At 43.1% G+C, this 21237-nt stretch overlaps 2 protein-coding genes across 14 annotated transcripts in view; one reads left to right on the top strand and one right to left on the bottom strand.

Annotated features, from left to right (window-relative positions):
• The window catches only part of LOC108081237 (diacylglycerol kinase eta), a 39694-nt gene extending 24847 nt beyond the window's left edge, over positions 1–14847 (top strand). Inside the window, exons 4-13 of one of the 8 annotated variants that reach the window (XM_070286622.1) lie at positions 5283–6131; positions 6198–6742; positions 6802–7705; positions 7786–7920; positions 8013–8462; positions 8841–9134; positions 9207–9557; positions 12033–12243; positions 12322–13517; positions 13579–14847. In XM_070286622.1, the coding sequence (XP_070142723.1) occupies positions 5283–6131; positions 6198–6742; positions 6802–7705; positions 7786–7920; positions 8013–8462; positions 8841–9134; positions 9207–9557; positions 12033–12243; positions 12322–13517; positions 13579–13887 (5244 nt within the window). In that variant the 3' untranslated portion in view covers positions 13888–14847. Of the gene's footprint in view, positions 1–5282; positions 6132–6197; positions 6743–6801; positions 7706–7785; positions 7921–8012; positions 8463–8771; positions 9737–11048; positions 11172–12032; positions 12244–12321; positions 13518–13578 lie in introns of those variants that run through there. The other 7 variants (XM_070286620.1, XM_070286621.1, XM_070286619.1 and 4 more) reach the window with 7 other exon arrangements.
• A 3771-nt stretch (positions 14848–18618) lies between these two features.
• Positions 18619–21237, bottom strand: part of LOC108081206 (neurofilament medium polypeptide) — a 29475-nt gene continuing 26856 nt past the window's right edge. For 4 of the 6 annotated variants that reach the window (XM_070287448.1, XM_070287451.1, XM_070287449.1 and 1 more), the window contains 3 exons: positions 20023–20244; positions 19816–19929; positions 18619–19279 (listed from right to left, as the gene is read on the bottom strand). In XM_070287448.1, coding sequence (XP_070143549.1) covers positions 18996–19279; positions 19816–19929; positions 20023–20244 — 620 coding nt within the window. In that variant the 3' untranslated portion in view covers positions 18619–18995. Of the gene's footprint in view, positions 19930–20022; positions 20245–21237 lie in introns of all 6 variants that reach the window. The other 2 variants (XM_070287452.1, XM_017176278.3) reach the window with 1 other exon arrangement.

Genomic DNA, 21237 nt, shown 5'->3' with positions numbered 1-21237 from the left:
GCCAAGCTAACCCCACACCAGCTGATGTTCCATATACCATTTTACTTTACATAACCGAAAAACTTAATCCCAGGCGGCATTGTGAATAACTTTTGCTCTTTCAATCATCAATCTTGGAGATCTTGTTTAGCCAAAATGAAATGGGCTCAGCTGGCGCCATTGTTCGCTGGCTTAGCTATTGTGTGACTGTTCCAAAGAGAAACCTATTACCTTGGCATTATCCAATCACAGATTTCAATTATAAACTTTATGAATTGCATAAGCGCTTGAGGGGCAGGCAAGCACTTGTGGGGAACTAATTATCGGCATCATCCCCTGCCACTGTGGACAAGGACCTCGAACTATTCGATTGCCAACGACAAAGGGCAATCAGACGTGACAGCAAAAATTTGCATACTTCATTCACTTAGCGAGCAATTTTCAAGTGCCTCCCAGAAGGAAACCAAACCAAGCCCAGAAAAACTTTCCGGGAATTTGTAATAGCAATCAACTTGATTGATTGCCCTCGCCACACACATCGTTCGCAGGAGTAAAAAAAAGAAGCTGCGGCATCAATTATGCAAGCTGAAGCTCGACTTTGCTTAATTTCACACCCTGCCCCAGTACCACGCGGCGTATGCTTAATGCGCAATACAGACGAACCTCTTGCCGCTGGTCCCTTGCAAAATGAACTGCCAGTCATGGGGACTTCTCAGACTCTCGAGTGGCGTTTGAAAAATACGCAATAGCCCCTGCTTATCCCAGAACTTAATTGATATCCAAGAACAACAAGAGCACTCAGCAAAGTTATTCCACAGCGTCAAATATTTTCATAATTGAGTATGCCCCCGCATTGGCCCGCTTTGTTGTTCTTTGGCAAATATCAACGAAGTCAGAGGACTCAACAATTGTCTAATTGTTTGATTAAATTTAGCTCTGATTGGGTCCTGGCTTTAAAGGCATAAGGTCAAAAGTGTAGACACTTGACAAAACGTAATGTGGGGCTTCCAAAGAAAATTAGTCAGCGAGTCAGCAGAAACAATAAATTTCTGTTCTGTGGTTAATTAAGAATTGACATTCAGAGCTGTCTTCCCCTTTGCAAGCTGAGTGACTGCTGTGACGACAATTCCTGGAATGCCTTATTAATACATTGTATGCAGGAGTATAGTGGTGGGATGCTTCAGTTCACTTCGCTGCTTCGAGGCTTAAATTCATATTTTATATTCAAGCTTACGAAGGGAGAAATTCCGAAACTCCTGTGTCGTTTATTATTCATGCTAAGGCATACATTACAAAGTAAATACATGCTTGTTTCCAAGAAACGCGTTCAAAAGAAACATAAATGAAAGCACACAAAGCAGTGGATTATTAGTTTTCCCTTTCTCGACCAACTCCCGGGGCGGTCGGGACAGTTGGAAAATAAAAATGTTTAAAAACAATCAAAACAAGTGTGGCGGCGGGCGCACTGGGCCGGCCCCAAAATTTACTTTGTATCGGGCGTTAGTCCTGCTCCAGGTAATTGCAACAGACCCCTCCAAGGTATGAGGCCTAAAGGCTATCCTGAAACATGTCCTTGAACTTTGAAATTTCCCCGAGCACGGAAACTCGTAACATTTTGAGTCATATAAACGTTAATGACAGACGACCGACGAAATAAAAGACATAAAGATCCCAGACAAGGAAGCAAAAATGTGATGGTCGTCCAACTTTGCTGCCAGCTTTATTTGTTCCTGTTGGGATCTTGGCTTATTCCCGGAAAAAAGCCAAACTTAAGGCTCTTTTAATCCTAGAAAATACAAAGTTTCTCTTGAGCATACAGCACAAAAGAGATTTTCATGCCTTTTATTTTGTGAATTAAAAGTAATTACCATTCACTTGCTAATGCAAATGAGAGCCGGAAAAAGTAAAGTCCATTAACGAAAGAATAATTCTTTACTTTCTCACCTTATTTTATTACTACTTCCTGGCCTAAGAAGTCCTTTAAAGGGAATCCTATTTGAAATGCAAACCATTTTGGCATTGAAACATTTTAGCAAAATTAAATTTGAAAAACAGGATGGAACAAGTTGAAGTTTTAACTATACAATTTGGTCAAATGGCCGAAGGGAGGCTATTAATATTTCAAAAGTAATTTAAAAAGTTATCGCTCGCAGCGACGAGCCACTCTTGTTCCTGTCTCTTTTCAGGAATACTAAGTGCAATACGGGGAATATACGCAAATTTGTGTATAATTTATACACTGAGTGTGGGCCTGGCCAAGACAGCCAAACGGTTTTGATGTGCTCGCTGGGGGACAACGCGTCGTATGCGTAATTTGGCTGTTGCTCCTGGTACAGCTCCAGCTCCTGCTCCTGGTGGCGCTGCCGTGGCTCCCTGTCATGAATATTCGCTCGCATGAGACGTGGTGGGCGCCACTTCAGTGTTTCGCGTAATGAATTCTGTCATATATGTAGATTCAAGTGGGAACGGCACAGTGGAAAGAATTCTAAGGAAATGTTAAATACCCCAGTATAAATTCTTGGAAATTAGGCCGAAAACCAATATATAAATGGTATTTAAAATAATTTTAGCACAATTATTTATAATATATTAATAATAATTTCAGTTTTTAGTCTAATTTAAAAGCTCAATATAATACCATTAACATTTTCCCTTATCCGTAATCTCCAGACACTGTCACTATATCTTGGCGGTTTGGTTTTTGTTTATTTTTGTGATTGGAGTGCGTGGCCTGGAGAACTTTGAGATGAGACTGAGGCTTAGACTAAGACTGAGACTGAGTCTGCGGCTGCGTGCTCTGTCAGCAGCTGAGGGCGATATACGGAGCACAGCCAAAGAATTTAATACGATTACTTAGGTGACGCCTGTCTAAGGGCTTAATGGATAAAATTGCCAATTGCTGAGCTGCAAACTGCTTTAAATGAAACAATTAAATTAAGGCAATTCGCCCGTGATGAGTGCATGTTAGGGATAACAATATTCTGTGAAGTGAACTTCAGTTTAATATTTATTGCGGAGAGAGAGAGCAATTGATAGGCATCATTAGTTTCAGTCTTCACCTCTGGTGGAAACAAGGGCCCATTAATTTACATATCAGAAGTCGTAAAACATTTTATTGATTTTTATGAAATATTGAATAAATTTTCGCACTGTCCTGCTGGAATATTTTTGCATCAGCAGGAGGAAAGGGGACACGAAGACGGTGTCCTGTGTGTTGTTGCCAATCCTCGCATATTTCCAGATCCCCACAGAGAAGGACAGTCAGCGACATCTGTCTGTGCCATTTTATACCGCTGTGTGTCCCGCTTTTATGGCCCTCTATTTTTTTTTTTTTTTTTTGCAAATGAAAACCCACAGCGTTGGAGGAGCGCAAAATGCAATCCCACACCGCGAACGGGTCAACAAAGAACTAGTCCTGGCCGAACAGGAATTTATTACTTCGCAGATTGCCTTTGCCCGCTGATTGGTAGAAGTCCCGAGGTGCCAGAGTGCTCTGTGGCTCATAAAAAGTGAGGAGCCAATGAAATATGAAATGGTGATTAACAGCAAATGCGAATGTGAATGCGAATGGCTCCTCTAAGCGATGAAGTAAGCCAATTTTAGTGGATTTTTCATTGTAATTGATGGAAATTAATATGTAATTCCCTAATGGATTCCAAAAATAAATTTTATGGAAATACTGTTAAAAGGAAATAAAGTGCACATCCAAATTGAGTTACCTGGGTTTACAATGGCCCGTTGCAGCTTACACAAAAGTGCAGTTCAAATTCCCAAAAAAAAAAGAAAGCCAGATGAATTTACCGTTATCCGGCGGGCGACTGATGTCAACGGATGGCGGCTGTCAGGCAAACAAACCGGATTTGCGCTTAAAAGCAAATCCATGTTGCAAACGTCAAAGTTGGTTGGGCTGAGGGAGATCCCCTCCCTCCGCTCCAATGTATGCGCAGAGGCACGTGCATTGGGAATCAGTTAACCAGCGCACATTAGACTAATTGAAAAACAGGAAAAGAGCCTGACGGCGATAGGGAGTGCCAGCCACATGGATGGCGATGGCAATGGCGATGATGACGTTGCGGTTGCGGTCGCAGATTAATTGCAACATCGTCTACGCACATCACCGATACCAATTCCTTTGATTGAAAATTCTGACTGGTTAATGCGTTTGGAATGCAATTAGTGGTCCTTGCGGAAGACTAATCGATGGGAATGGAAAGGGGAAAGGGAAAGGAAATGGGCATGTGAATGTAAATGTAAAGGAGGGCATATCAGTATCGCGGCCAAGTGCTGTCGCCACTGTGGGCCAAGTTCACTTGGCTGTCAAAACAGGCCGAACATTGTGCGGTTTATGACACGAAAGTGGCCAATATTGCTTTAACCTTCAACCTTAAACCTGCAACCTCCAACCCCTGACCCACAGCACCCAACTGTCGTGTCAGCTCCTGACATTGGCATGTCAACTGGACATTGCCAGAGTCCTCCTCTTCCGACTGAATGAACTGCACTTGCATAACTCGCTCGAGGAACATTCTTCGCCTGACTTATGGGAGGTCATCTGGCAGCCTTTTCAGGGGGGGAAAGTTAATTAGAAAATCTCATTAAGCATGTCCGGGCATTGAAATTGATTGTGAGGAGCAAACAAAGTCATAACTTAGCGGTGTCTAGACTCAGTGTCCCGTAAGATAACCTGTTACATCAATTACAACTTACAACTACCATCGGACCGCAAAAAAAAGACAGGTAAAAAACGGAGAAAAATACTTGGAAGGACACGTGCGTCATAAATTAGGCGGGAATTAGTACGAGCAGCCGTGGAGCATAACCATCATAATCCGCTAAGGTAGCCCAGAAGGTCGGGTATACTAAATGTGTATGTGTGTGTGGCATGGGTGTGTGCCTGGTGGGTGGGTTATGGCCACTTGAATGGGCTTATAGGGCGGTTTGTCCTACTTACTTGGGCTTGGGTCACGACCATAAGGACAGGAATGGCCCCGCTGTCTGCGCATTACCGTTAACGTGAACATCATTAGCATATTAATGAGGCCGCCTAAAATACATAATAAACCCTCATTTGATTACACAACTAATAAACAGGTCGCGTTTTCCCGCTGAGTGTGTGTGGTGTGCCTGTGTTTACCAGTTGCGGGTTAAGTGCAAATTAGTTTGGCAAAAAAAAGTATGGCATTTGAGGACTTAAAGGGTAGTCTTCCTCAGAATCAATATGACTATTTTTAACAGACCATTTCTTAACTAAAAAACGTTAACGATTTTTAATCTTTAACATATCTTCTTGGCAATTTTTTTAGATAATCACACCCACTCGATCCCTGGTGCTTTGCGCCGAGTCCCGCCGCGAAATGGAGGACTGGCTAGGCAGCTTGAAGACGGCCACGGCCCCGCAGCGGCCGCGGGGAGACAGCTTCCTGATCGAGCAGCATGATATTCTGTCAAACCACCACCACTGGTATGCCACCTCGCACGCCCGCCCCACCTACTGCAACGTGTGCCGCGACGCCCTCTCCGGCGTCACCTCGCACGGACTCAGCTGCGAGGTGTGCAAGTGCAAGGTGCACAAGCGTTGCGCGGCCAAATCCATTGCCAACTGCAAGTGGACCACGTTGGCCAGCGTGGGCAAGGACATCATCGAGCAGGCGGATGGCATCATCATGCCGCATCAGTGGATGGAGGGTAACCTGCCAGTGTCCTCGGTGTGCGCCGTTTGCAAAAAGACCTGCGGATCGGTGCTGCGGCTTCAGGACTGGCGGTGCCTGTGGTGTCGAGCCACCGTCCACGTGGCCTGCCGTCCGCAGATGGCGGTGGCCTGCCCCATTGGACCCGCCAAGCTATCCGTGGTCCCGCCCACAAGCGTCCATTCCATCAGCACGGATGACGCCTGGGATGTGGCCAGTCCCAAGGGAAACTTTTCGCCCCTGCTGGTCTTCGTGAACTCCAAGTCGGGCGATAACCAGGGCGTCAAGTTCTTGAGGCGCTTTAAGCAGCTGCTGAATCCGGCCCAGGTATTCGATCTCATCTCCACGGGCCCAAGCCTGGGACTGCGACTCTTTCGGCACTTTGAAATGTTCCGTATACTGGTCTGTTCCGGCGATGGATCTGTTGGCTGGGTGCTCAGCGAAATCGATCGATTTAACATGCATGTGAGTTGTGGAATATAGTTTAAAAAAAAAAAACATTTAAACATTGACATTTTTAAATCCTCGTAGAAACAATGCCAGGTGGCCGTGATGCCCCTGGGAACGGGCAATGACCTGGCCAGGGTCTTGGGCTGGGGATCCAGCTGTGACGACGACACCCACCTTCCACAGATCCTGGAGCGGTATGAGTCGGCTAGCACCAAGATGCTGGACCGCTGGAGCATTATGGTCTTTGAAAAGGCCATCGCAGTGCCCAAGACTCCCAAGATGTCTATCACCACCGAGCAGGAGGCCCTGCTCACCGGCATGGTGACATCGGCCAATCATCACCTGCGCTTTATTGTGGAGACCAACGACACCCAGACCCTGATAAGCTCCACGCGGAATCTCTGCGACACCGTGGATGACCTGGTGGCCCGCATTTCGGAGCACCACAAAGAAGACGAGCAGCTGGCAGTCAAGTGCGATATCCTGAAGCAAAAGTTGAACATGCTGTTGGATGCTCTGCAGGAGGAGGAGATGGGCGCCCACAGCGGCGACGACTTGATAGCCACTATCAGGAGTCTTATTGCCAGGAGCATTCCGTTGACACCAGGAACTAGTGCCTCCCTGCTGTAAGTGCTTTTTAGAAATATGTTAAATATTATTCGAATTCCGTCTCCCCTTTGACCAGCAATCCAAACATATCAATCGAGAAAAACGAAAAGGACCAGATCAACTCGAAGGAGCGCCGCAACAGCCGATCACTTCGCTCCAGCGAGAAGGAGGCTCTCCAGTGCCGTGCCAACAGCGTTAAGCGAGCCATCTACAACGTGGTGGAGCACTCAGAGCCTGGAAGACCAAAGCGCTACCAACGCAAGCTCTCTATTACGCCCTTCGAGGCATTGAAGCTGCCCACCACCAACTCCGGCGAGTCGACTCCTTGCAGTTCCCCCTTGCCTATAATCCCCCCGATCAACATCATCTCCCCGACGATGGAGACTTCACGGCTCACCTGCATTTCCCCGCTGCCGGATACGCGACGCGACTCCGTGGACGAGAGCTTCTTCAACAGCATCAGTCTGCCGGCTCCGCGGCAATTTGCGGACAGTCGCAGAAGCTCCGGTGTGGAGGTGATCCAAGAGATCGAGGAAGGTGCAAACGGGGAGACAGTGTACCGCAGGAGTCGCATGTCCCTGAGCGGCGGAGCCAACATCGATGATGCTGGCAATCGATTGTCACCCAGCAGCGATGGCGGTGAAAACACGCCCACCGATCGCAAGGTGGACTTCCTGCGGGTACCGATCCTCACGGGTGAACCCATCGTGGATCCTCTGTCCGACTACCGACCCATCGAGGTGTTTGAGCGCACCTACTACATGACGCGGGAGATGGACAAGGACAAGGATAAGGACAAAGACAAGGACCTGGACAAGGAGAAGGATGTGGAGAAGGAGGACAGTATGCCCACCGAGAAGCAGGCCCTGGTACATACTTGTAACCTGCAGGTACCCGGCATTGTCGTAACCCCCAACTCCCAAAATGTATACACAAGCGCCAGTCTAACAATCATTGATACCGATGCACAGACCACCACTGTACGTGTCACATCCTTGGAGGAGAGTTGTCTAATAGATTCTAATAACAATCTTGGAAATATTTTACATTTTTTTTTTAGGAGCAATCTTCCTCTGATGATCTGGGGGGCGAGGCCAGCGATGTCCTTTCGGCCATCAGCAACGAGGAGTGCAGCGTGGCCTCCGAGATATTTGATAAACAGGATGCCGGCCAGACTTTGGGAGATATTATCCAGGTGAGCAATAAGATATTTAAGATAATTCGATGTCCTTATTTCCTCTCGAGAGAAACCAAAATTATTTCTGGAAACCAACACTTGCCTTGTAGAACCTGGACGCCAGCAACTTTACGCACATCGATTCACCCGAGACCAGTGACGAGACGGAGGCAATGCCTGGCGAGAGCATCATGGACGATATTAGCTCTGTCCTGGGCCACGACATAACCTACGCCCTGCAGGACAGCACCCTGACCGACGATACCACCACGCTCTGCTCGGAGCACATGGGTCCCGCCAAGCCGCCGCGCAAGAAGTCCCTCAACGCCCTGGGCCACTCGCACTCTGGTGTGCATCCACGCAGGCGCAACTCCTCGCCGCCGAGGATGCCACGCTTGGCGCGCATGGAGAGCGACGACAATCCGCAACAGTTCGGGTTCGAGAACATTGTTTTCGAGATCGACAACCGGTGCGACGACCAGAAGATGCGGGAGCCACCGCGTTACTGCAGCCTGGCGCAGTTCGTGGAAGGTAACGATATAGCGCGTCAGAGCTTTAAGGTATGTATCCCAGCCGATATGATCCGCTTAAGTTAGCCGTGTACCGTCTAGTTTGTATATACATATATATATATATATATCGAGTATATCTAGCGTTGTTCTGTTTGGTTGTCCAGAGTGCTGAGAAATGGCCACTTATAGTGAACTCTTTGTTGCTCTCCGTTTGCTTCTTTCTTCAACTTTTCTTTGTCGACCATCGATAATCAATAACTGATATCTAACCCGCCCAACTTCTAACTAACCACCATCTGAAAAATAACAAACAATCCTACAATGTACAAACTCCATCGTCTACTAACCACAATCCAGCGTCCCAAAAAGCGAATCTCTCTGAAAAAACTGAAAACCACTTCAACCAATGCAATCGTATCTCAACAGCAGCTAATGCTAGATCAACATCGAAGCAGCGACAACGATAACGGAAACGGAAACGGGATACGTAACGATTCCAATAACGATAACGATGACCCCGATGCCCTGCAAACGCCGACGAATAACCCGGCCAATTTACTGGCCACCACCAGCGAGGACGAGCTGTCCACGCAGACGGCCATTAAAATAGAAATTCAAGACGTTGATGCCACTGTGCGCAACGCGACTATCCACGGCAATAGCAACTCTATTTTGACCACTTCGACATCGCCCACCAAGAAATCGGGCCATGGACAAGATGTAAAGCGCATTACTTTTGATGAGTCGTGTAAGAAAGAATCCTTTGATGATGTAAATCCCAACTATCCACAGATAAGTGTTGTTGTGAGGCCGCCGACGCCGTTGCGCGGCGACTCCGTCAAGCCCTCGGGTTCAGGTGCAGGTGCATTGCTGCCTGGCGGAGCCATGTCCGGCGGCGCCATGTCCATGTCAGTGTCCATGGCCTGCTCCGGTTTGCTGGGTGTGCGGGCCATGAACGCCTCCGAGATCAGGCGCCACTCGAGCCACGCCCCCGGGTTAGCTGTCCGCGAGTTCGACAAGGACAAGGATCGCCGGCACTCGGGCTTCAATCCCAACCAGCTGACGCTGGACCCGGAGCATGCGCGATTCCTCAGCAGCTCGCCGGCAGCCAGTCGCCGGATCAGCTGCGGCAGCCTCTTCAAGGTGAGTTCTCCATGTGCAAGCCAAGACCTCCTTCTGTCCGCCTTTCTACGACTCGAACCACACATGGCACACATCTTAAGTAAAGTGGCATAACTAGAAACTTTTCAATTTGATTGCACACCAAAGAATTTTAGAAAGGTTTGATAAGAAAAGGGGTGTAATGGCACAATAATATCACAAAGTATATTGCTAGGAATATAAAATTTATCAGCTCATTTATCATGATTTAGCAGTTTATTTCAAAAATAAAGTCATTGAAAATAGACACAGTAAAGGTAGCTCAGTGACTACTTAGACTAACTTAGTGTTTTCTTTAAATCCAAACTTGCAACTAATAAAACAATAATAATGCAAAGCAATATCTAAGAGATCAATCTGAGGACACTCTTGATCCTATTTTTTAACAGATAAAATATATAATCATCGGCTACTATTGTTTATTGTGATTTAGGTACTGTTTCATAGATGCCAGAATGAGATTAAAATCCTTTCCATGATATAAAATCTGCATGTCCGGGGGATATAGGATCCTTGGTTTAACCGTTCATACACCACCCTCAAGGTAATCAAAAATTAGCCACACTTTTCAACAAGTCACTCAATAATATAAAACGAAAATAACGAGTTGTGCCACTTTAGTTAAGCGCGTGCAACATTTTCGATTCACATTGGCACCGCATCGTCGGCAGTTGCGAAGTACTTGAGTTTTGATTGTGTCAGGCGAGCAATTGGTGTCAAGTGCAAATGCAGGTGCAAGCGCAGGTGCTGAATGCACTCCTCATACAGCCACACACTAACAACAGCGACTGTAGGTAATGGTTCGTACAAGTAATGCCCAGTCAACCACCAACCAGCAGGGAGTTTTGTGAAAAATAAAGATAAAAATTAACTGGATTAATTTTTTAATCCTGGTATTCAACCGTTTTTAGTTTGCAGTTTACACAAAGTTTGTTTTATTTGAAGCGAAGCATTTTGTGCAAGTCACGGGGAGTTCATAACCAAAAATGTGGATTAAATGTTAAAAACTTTGCAACAAATTAGCTAAATTTTTAATTACGAATTTAACTAAAAGTTTATTTTCCTCGAAAATTATCATTATAGACAAAAAACTATTCAAAAATCGTACAAAATGCTTCAAATGTTTATGTATTTGCTACCTTATGCCTTTTTACCTGAATTAATTCTTACGTTTTAACAACAAATTTAAACAATACAATATAAAACCGACTAGAACCTTGTATATGATTTACAAAAAGCACAAAAATAATTGGTATGTATTTCAAAATTAAGCCAAATATATGAATTTTTGATTTAAATATACTTTAACCGACACTCAAACTCTTCACCAAGAACACAACAAGACACCGTTTGAACATTTCAGTGTAATAAAGTATACACCCACCCACTCACATAATGTAAATGCAAATCACACACGAAGCTACATAAACACGAATTTTTAAAAGCAACGTTATACTAAATACATTTTCTTAGAAGAAAAACCAAAAGGTGGCCACCAAGCGCGGCTACGGATTGTTCAGTGTCCGGTTCTTTGTGGTGGCGGAGCCCGATATTCGCCTGGCCACCTTGGCGCTTATCAGGCCGCTGATTCCTCTGGTAAGCCAGTCCGGGACTGGGTCCTAAAAGCGTCCTTTGTGTTCGAATCCCCCCAGCCGTTCAGCGTTCTACCGTTAATTCAATGTTTAAACCCCCCAGCAAGTAATAAAAAGAAACTGGAGCTACCGATAAATAATTTGCGATTGATTCTCGGCATTCCGAGGTGGAGAAACCCTTTACAAAGAAGTAGAAGAATAATTTAACTTTAAAAATCTGTTAAAGTCCGTTTCATATCTTTTAAAGTTCTTTTAAAAAAATAAATGCCTTAAATAATTTTTGTATTATTATTCTATCAAACAAATAACAAATCTCTTTTTAGGCTGATAAATATTTAGAATGAATTCTTTGTAAAGGGTCCCCCAAACAGCTTTAAACTGCAATGAATCCCTTGTACAAAGCGTCTCTTTCAAATGCCAGTTGCAGTTGCCGATCCTTAGCACCTGCGTCAGTTCGCTTTTGAGTAGTGTTGCAAAGTTCCAAATAAATCAACAAACACCGTTAACCAACACCCAAACTTAAACAACAGACATGCGTAGCCTCTGCTTAAAGCCCGACCATCTATGATTTTATTTTGAGTTCTTCGATTTATGTAGTGCGCTGCCTCCTATGCTCTATCCTCCGCTCACTCACTCTCAGTAACTCTCTCTCCTACTCGCTCTGTCCCTCGAATTGTACTTACCAACCCTGCGTCAGTAATTGCAAGACACCCAACACTGGCACACTCACCCACAGATCCACACTCGATCACATCCACATGTTTTCTTGTATCGTAGTTAGTGCTGACTTTCCAGTTGCTCTTTGACACGTACTCGACTTTCCCGACCTCTGTTTCCGCGACTGATCGCCGCCTCTCTCTTGCAGCCGAACGAAGCGCTCCCGAACCTCCAGACCCTCAAGGGCTCCAAGTCGAGCCTGTTCATGGGTTCGACCTTATTTGGCTTTGATCATTTTGCCGCCGGAGACAAGGACAAGGAGGAGAAGGCCGGCAAGGACAAGGAGAAGACGCCCACCGAGGAGACCAATCGCAAGCTGCCCATCATCAATCCCTTGGTGCGGCTCCCCAATTGGCCAAGTAAGTTTCTTCTTCACAATCCTTGAAAGAATTCGTCCTGTAAATTAAATTAATTCATGGCTTCCTTTATTTTCACAGACCTTGCCAATGGCGGTGGTTTCATTTCCAAATGCCTGCTGGCCAATGCAGATACCCTCTGCGCCGCTGTTAGTCCCCTGATGGATCCGGACGAGACCCTCCTGGCCGGTTACCACGAGAAGTGTGTGATGAACAACTACTTTGGCATCGGCATCGATGCCAAGATCTCGCTGGATTTCCATAACAAGCGGGAGGAGCACCCGGAGAAGTGCCGTTCCCGGGCACGGAACTATATGTGGTACGGAGTCCTGGGATCCAAGCAACTCCTGCAAAAGACCTGCAAGAATTTAGAGCAGCGCGTGCAGCTGGAGTGCGATGGCCAGCGGATTCCACTCCCGGAACTCCAGGGCATTGTTATCCTGAACATACCTAGCTTCATGGGCGGCACAAACTTCTGGGGAAGCAGCAAGAAGGACGACATCTTCCTGCCGCCGAGCTTCGACGATCGTGTCCTCGAAGTGGTGGCCGTCTTTGGATCCGTGCAGATGGCCGCCTCTCGGCTGATCAATTTGCAGCATCACCGAATTGCCCAGTGCCAGAGTGTGCAGATCAACATTCTGGGCGACGAGGAGATCCCCATCCAGGTGGACGGCGAGGCCTGGCTTCAGCCGCCGGGAATGATCCGAATCCTGCACAAGAACCGTGTGCAGATGCTGTGCCGCAACCGGAGCTTGGAGCTCTCACTGAAGAGCTGGCAGGAGAAGCAGCGCCAGCACAGCATCTCCATCCAAAGGGATGCCTCCTCCACGGCCTCGGAACACGCCGCGTCCACGGACGAGGTGATCTCAGAACGGGAATGCTACGTACTCCTCAACTTCATCGAGGCAGTTAGTTCGTTGGTCAAGTGGGTCAAATTCCTGATCATCTCGCATCCTGCCCTGCAGCATGATCTTTACGAAGTGGCCTGCCGTGCCAGTGAGGCTTTGGAGTCCATTCATCCGCAGGGCAAGCTCCTGGAAGGCCCCTCCTTACGCACCAAGCTGGTGGAGGTAATCGACTCCTCGCGCCAGCTGTACGATGATGCTTGCACCCTGCTCCGGGATCGGGGCCACAGCCTGATCCTGCGGGAGGATCTGGAGACCAAGCTGAGCGCAGCCCTGGCCAACATGGAGATGGAGCTGAAGAAGTGTTCCGTGCAGAAGTGCATTGACGGCAAGCTACGCGCCTACTTTAATGTCTTGGCGCCCAACGAGGAGGTGAGTGGCCCACACTCTACGATTATTTCCCATTTGTAATTCTTCTCTTTCCATTACACAGCCCGATGGTCGCCGGAAGTCTCGACCCTTCTGGGTGCGCCTTCGCTCCGGCTCCACAGCTGGACAGCAGGCGTTCAAGCCCCCTCTGACCAATACCCGCGAGGCGGCCAACAACTGGAGTGTCAACGAGGTGGTTACCTGGCTGGAGACGATGCAGCTGTCCGAGTACGTGGATAGCTTCCTTAAGAACGACATCCGCGGCAAGGAGCTGCTCACGCTGGGGCGCCGCGACCTCAAGGACCTGGGCGTGGTCAAGGTGGGCCACGTCAAGCGGATACTGCAGGCCATCAAGGACCTCAGCGAGAACTAGAGGGAGCCAGCGTCCCCCGCGGACAACCGGCTAGTACAAACCAATCAGTCTTCGAATCGCACTCTTAGAGTTGAGGGGGAATAATATGCGTTGTATAGTTGTAAGCCAGCTGCGGGAAAGTACGTTTTTTATGGGACGACAAATGCATATAACAATCACTAATTTATAGGCTAGCTTAGCTAACGAAAAACACACGTGTCACGGCAGGGGGAAAGAGTGATCACAACTAAGCTGACATAGATCAGTTTCGGTTGGATAAATTCGAAAAAATTCTACGATAACAATATTGATATAGCAAGTACCATTAAGCCTAACTGATCCGACAAAGTCAAGAGATTTACATATTGGAATGGCGGAGAATCGTAGGTCCAAGTTTGAGGCAGAAAGGTAAGACACCTGAAATTGATTTTCACATTTCTGCGTACTTACTATGTGTTAAATTCAGACAAACACTACACATCGGCGGTTAAACGAATTTAAACGTAGTAGCACTTGCGATAACTAAACCAAAAAAACAAAAACAGAATTAGATCCTAAGTGTTTAACTCTCAACTTACGCTTATATTAAAGAAACCTTACGAACCCCAGTCCCGAGCGAATCTAAAGAACCCAATTAAAATCCCAAATAACCGACTTACCCTATGATTCTAAATTTATAAGCAATTTAAATTTTACAAAATTAAAGAAGCGAGGAAACGGCTAAACCAAAATCATTCTCAAAACAAAATTGTATTAATTGTATTTACACACATACCTATAGATATTCGAAACAAAATTTAAATGTTTCCCCACTATATTGTTGAATCGGAATGATTATTAGCATTATGCATATGCATGGGCGGGATTCGAAATGGAAACTCGTAATTGCAACAAAGAAAAGTCTGTTAAACGTGTCATTTTTTGTGGTAACCAAAAGCAACTCTAACTTGTTTATTTAAATGAATTTAGTTGATAAGTCCACGATGTTTTTTCAAGCATAAGTTTAGGTAAGATCCTCTCGATGGTCCCGGTGCCGGCTGCTGGGACCCGGGAAATTCATTTGGTACTATATACAAGCATATGGAAAATCTTAGCTAGCATTCGGAACACTGAGATCGGTGTTCGGAACCCTTTTGGTATACCTTTTAATTGTTTACATTTAAGCTAAGCCAAGTGAGAAGCAACCACTTTTATCAAAACATTACAAGTGTTAGGAACGAAATTGTGCTAAATTTTTATAGATATCGACCTTCAGTTATGTTACTCCCTCTCTATCTCTATCTCTGTAAAGGAACATATAAATATAGCTGCATATGAGTAGGTTTAGAGCCTCCGCCGATCTATCTGACCCCTATATGTTAGCCCATTCTCAAATGTTTGCTCAAGTTGCCTCCAATTGAGTGAGTTTTTGAAGTGGCATAGCTCTAGGCGAGCGTAGTCTATAACAAATCACTTGAGCGACGTCTATAAATTATATTTTTTGATATATAAGTATAAATGAGCCCAGACCAACTCGATTGATTTGTTGTGATCCTACCGGAAACTTCTTTTCAGACCGCACCAGTAGCAATCCGATGATTTCTAAATATTTTGACACACATTTACGAAGCTATTTACGCTTACGAACAACATAAATGATAATTAGAATTAGAGCCAAATAATACAATGCAAATCCTTTGATATAATACGAAAGACAACATTAAATAATAGAAAACACATTGAAACATTTTTTCGACACATGTATTTTCGAGCAAACTTTAAGCGAATTAAAACCAAAATTAAACTAAATAAAATACAAATTAAAGGAAAATGTATAAGTTATGTGTGTAAAGAAAAACTCTAATTGGCAATTGACATTTGTGAGTTTCTTCGTTTTTCCCCCGACACCTCTTATCATACCCCTTCGTTTTGTGTTCTTCTTTTTAAAAATACTGTGATAACAGCTTTCTATATTCCTGTAATAAAAATCTAAACATAAATTTAACAAAATAACTCATAACATAACTCATGAAGTGCAATGAAAAATTAACTATGAAGTCTTATAAATAGTTCGTCTACAATCAGCAAATAGGTAATGCCTACGAAAACGATTTACCAGCAATAAATGTTTAACAATATATTTATACAAATATTTTCAAAATACTTACTTCCCAGCCCCCAGAAATGACAAATGTAAAAAGATCTCTCCACATAAAACCAATCGATAATACAGTTAAGTGAAAAGTAAACCATAAAGCAACAATATCTCCCCTCAAGCATAATAATAGATCGACTATAATAGAAAACATTTTCTTGAAGAAAACCTAATAACAGCAATAATAAAAAGCAAAACAAAAACAAAACGAATTGGTTTAATTCTTAATGGAAATTTAGCAGGGGTAAGTTGTAATTTAAGAAATTAAACAGAGCCTTTAAAACGTTTATATGCATTTTTCATTTATTCGATTCATACAATGTTATACTCATTTTTACCATCACTTGTTTTTTGGGTTTCTATTTTATTTTTTAATTTGTCGTCGTCTTTTATATGATTTGGTTACTTTATTCAAAGTACATTTATAATTATATTATGTCGTGTTATTTAGCATTTCTATCAAGGCTATTTGGTGTGCCTTCTTATGACAATTCAGAGAAATTATCAATTGGGTTGTATTGTTACTTGTTTTATTGCATTTCTGATGAGGCTCGTTAATTCATTAAAATTGTTGGCGCATTTAGGCGTGAAAGTCAATGTCTAAAATTGATTTAATTGATTGGTGTGTTTATTTCTGATTTTATTCTCATTATTTTGTTTAGCTTTGTGACTGAAACGGAATTGGAAAATTCTTATTGCTTTGACTTTCATATAAGTGTCTATAAAAATCGATTTATTATTTTTCATTTGGCTTTCGAAGAAGCCTGAGTAGTGCGCCTTTTTCGGATATAATTTGTTGGGGGTTAGGTTTCCATTTGCTTTTATTTTCCATTTCATTTCCTTTGTAAACAAGCTAGAATATATATATCAAGTTCGTTCTTAAGTAGATTCATATTAAAGTTGCCTAAAATTTGTTAAGTACGATATTTAAAACTAAATGAGTTCAAGAGTCTACCGCTTGGTTGTGTTTTCATTTATCAAATTTTAACTTGAAATATAGTTCTTTTGTGTGTGTGTGTGTGTGAATGTGTGCACTTCCTGTTTGTTTCGGTTTCGGTTTCGGTTAATTCGGGTAATTTGAATCTTTAGATTGCCAGAGAGTTTAGTTTAGTTTAGTTAGTTTTGCTTATGTGTCACTTGTAACCTATGCTTCTGGCGTGATCAAATCGGTGACAATTCTAGGACTGAGCGTAATAAACAATTTTTGTTCTTTGGGGCACTTGATAATGGGTTATATTCGATAACTATGTATAGGGTTCAGTAAATCAACTCATCGATTTCAACTAACAAACAGGTCCTTCCATGAAAAACATATAAAAAATATTCAACTGTTTAATAAATACCATTGACGTGTCATTATTCCTCCGTTTATTTTTTTTGTTATGTTTATTTGTGTTTTTGTTTTTTATTAAAAATATATATAGGCAAGCAACAATTAAGCTCAATACTGAAGTTAATCACACAACAAATGGGCAATGAAATTTTAACTTCAGCTTACAAAGTTTTCTCATTTTTGTATCTTGTCTTGTTTTTTTCCTTCGAGAAGTTTAACATTTGGGCCTTTCACCTTGGCAAAAGAAAAGGATCTGGCGAACCGAGCTTCAACTGGTACTTAGTTTGTACTGAAACGCTGTCTACACTGAGAGATATGAAGAAATGAAAGCCAACAAAATGCTCGTACAAATTACATCAACTTTCTCAAAGCTATTGCCCCTTTGGGAAGCATTCGTCTTAATCATTTTAACGCTAACTTTACTCAAAATCTGATTAAATCGATTAGATTTACCTTTCAATTGTGGTCTCTCGACTATTTTCACATACACGTAGTAGTTATGCAAGAAGTGTACGCAAGTCTGAAACTAGTTTCACAGCTTTCCAAAGCATTATCTCTTTTTCTTATATTTTCATTTGCTATATTCCTTGTAATCTGTGTGTGTGTGTTTGGTGTTTAACCATCGGTTGCCTTAAGTTTCGTATTAGCCAAAATGTATCTTAAATTATTCTTAACATCTTTTGTTGTCGTAATTGGTATTTTTCCATTTTGTAATTCATGTGCAAAATCTATTATCAACTTTTGGTATTTGACGGATCAGCGGTATAGCCTAGATCACCTTATGCATTACCCAAATATACGGCTTGGCTTGCTCAACTAATGAGAGTTACAAAAATGTGAGTATACCTCCGGTCCGTCCGGTCGAATGGCCTCACTTTTTGGACGGGTCTTTGCGGTGATGTTTGTCCCATTTAATATTTGTTTTCACTATGACTGAATGATATCGAAATATTGCAAAGTTCTTGGGGCTTAATTGCAAAGTAAACAACATTCGGTTCGATTATGTTGTTGTTCTTGTAGTTGTTGTTGGGTACAGGCAGTGAAAGTGTCTTACATAACAAAATTTTGGGTGATTTGGGGCTATAGTTAGACATTAGATGAGATTTGGCCTGATTACATTTGCTTGCAGCATTCGAACTGGGAAACCAAAAGCTAATTTTGCCATGGATTCAAGCTTAGTCAAAACGGGATTTCTCTTGGGCTTAGTTCCTGGTTCCATTACAATAGGGATTGTATAAATATTAGAAAATTAAATGATAGCAATTTCTATTAAGTTTGAAATAAATAATCATTAAAAATTAAATATACTTAGCTCAATATAAATTGCTATTAAAATTTCTTTATTGTAATAGTTTCCTTATCTTTTGTGCAACAAAAGTGTTTTTGAAACGTACATCTCTTAATACTTTCCACAAGCCCACATATTAATTTCAATTATAATTAAAATTTATTTCAAATTAATCAAATTGAAAATATATTTGTTGGGAAATAATGGAACCAGGCCTTCAGATAGTTGATAGATGTGGTGTATATTTTTAGGGTATTGCATAACGTCTATTACGTATCATTATTACTTGCTTTCAAGGGCCAACTAACTGACTGCCTTACGGAATACATTTTGCACTTGAAAAGCACTGCGTATTGGATCTAATGGGATCTCGTCTAGACGCTCTCCTCCTTGCTGGCGCTGCTGCTGCCCCAAAATCGATCGAAGCGGTCGCGGGCCTTCTCCAGGACCTCGGCGGCGGTGGTCCTGGCGGTCGACGCAGTGCCTGTCGACGATGAAGACGACATGGCCGGATCCGGCAGCTGCTGCTGATCCTGCGGGGGGGCAGTGCATCGCACGGCGCCGCCCGGCTGGCCGGTGGGCGTGGCCAGCGAGTGAGGCGTCAGCGTCTTGCCGTAGACCGCGGCGGCACTGGCGGTTGGACTGTTCGACTTCCAGGCTGGCGGCGTGAATGGCAGTGGTCGAGAGAAAGAGGTGGGGGAGGGGGAGATATTGTGGAAATAGTGTTCGTTATGTTACCAAGGTCTAGGGTACGGGTACGGGTACGGGTAACGCTATGTGATTGCATTGGCTTGCACAATTGCTTTTGGCTTAATACAGAGAGCGGGGAACTTTGCATTTATTTACGCTTATCGAGATTGGTTTTTTGGCTTGATTTGTTGGTGTGGGTTTTGTTTTTTCTTTTTTTTTTTGTTTTGGATTTAAAGAAGTTGGAGATTGGCTAACGATGATTCGATTTTTGGATGATGGTTGTGAGTAGCGATACATACATATACATATACAGATACATATATTTAGATACGAGTTAATATATAAATATTTGTAAAAGCGATTCGACTTTTTGTGTTTTATTATTTTTTTTTAAGTTTTTTTTTATTATTATTTTTTGTTTTTTGTTGACTTCATTTTGGGTTTTGCTGATGCTTTTGGTATGGAAGTTTTGCGTTTTTTATTGAAGCGTGCTTAATGGCTTACCGTCCATTTTAGCCTGTTCGGTTAGTTGTGGCGGTGCCGATTGCGGTGGCGGCGGTGGCTTCTCCACCGGTGTCGACGCTTTAATCTCGCTCTGAGGTCGGCTGTAGTTCTCCCCTGCGAACAAGGAAATTTCTAAATTAGTAAGCGTGTTAATGCACTTTGCAGGCTTTGAAAATATCACTCTCCCGATAGGGAAGTCTACGTTACCATCCTTGACATTCTGCGTGACCGTAAAGGTCTTGCCAGTGTCTAGGGGCACCGTCCAGTTGACTGGATCGGGTGAGCGCATGATGATCTGCTCCGGGGACTTGACCCTGGTGGGTTCTGGTGGGGACTTCACCAGGGGCTCCTCGGGCACTTCCGGCACGGGGGGCTGTGGACTGCAGCTGGAAATGGAAATGGCAGTCTCACGGCCGTCCTCGGCATCGTCTGTTGGTGGTTCAAAATATCCAGGAGAGATTATAAATTTCAGTTCCAACCAGTGTTGGGGATTATGCTTTATGGAATTAACTTGATTATAGGCGCATTATATGTTTGAGTTATATCATTATGCTGCCGTAGCTGTTGATCTTCATAGATATTTTTTGATGGACTTGTCCATTTTTCTTGTTAAGCAAATTTTGTGTTTGAGTTTTACTGGTTAGTAGTTGAAACAAAGAGGTAAACAAAAAGTTTGTATTGGTAACATAGTTTGGAAACCAAAAACGGAATGGAACTTAGACAACTTAGGGATATTAAGCTAGAAGCTTAAAAGGCAACAAATTGTTAGTAGAAACCAAAGGAATTCTTTTTATTTATTTTTCTTTTTTTTTTTTTTGTTTTTTTCTTTTTTTTTTTTTTATAAAGCGCACAACATGAGAGAAACGGCATGCCACAAATACACAAACAGACACGCAACATGTAAATGCGAAGAAGAGTAATAAAAGTTTTGATGTTTTTTATTTGATAAATATATAATTTGTATTAATTTTGATTTGTTTGTTTGTTTTTTGGTAATAGGTTGTTTTTTTTGAGCAGGCAACAAATAACGCTTCGACGACAGTTGGCATTTTTACCTTTACCTCTTAAAAGCTCTATAGACACTTAAAAAGTGACTAAATATCCTTTTTCGTGACCCCTTTGAAATATTTATGATAAATACTCCTAGCTCAAGTGATTATTGGTGTGGAATGTGTGTAAGTTTTTTGAAACTATGTATTTAATTCTAAACCAACTCCTAAAATTAAACCGTTTCTATTCGATATATATCTATTATAATATCCCTCCAACATTTTAGCTAATTTATTACTGTGTATTAAGTATTTAGTGTTCTTTGTGTAATTTTGTATGACATTACATACATTTTCTAAGGGATTCTAGAGTAAAAATGCTTTACAAATACATATGTACACAGAGAAAAAAGGAAAATAGAGTAGAGTGATT

This window comes from Drosophila kikkawai, chromosome 3R (genome assembly GCF_030179895.1).
Source record: "Drosophila kikkawai strain 14028-0561.14 chromosome 3R, DkikHiC1v2, whole genome shotgun sequence".
Lineage (NCBI taxonomy): Eukaryota > Metazoa > Arthropoda > Insecta > Diptera > Drosophilidae > Drosophila > Drosophila kikkawai.
This window is presented reverse-complemented; position numbering and strand designations above follow the sequence as displayed.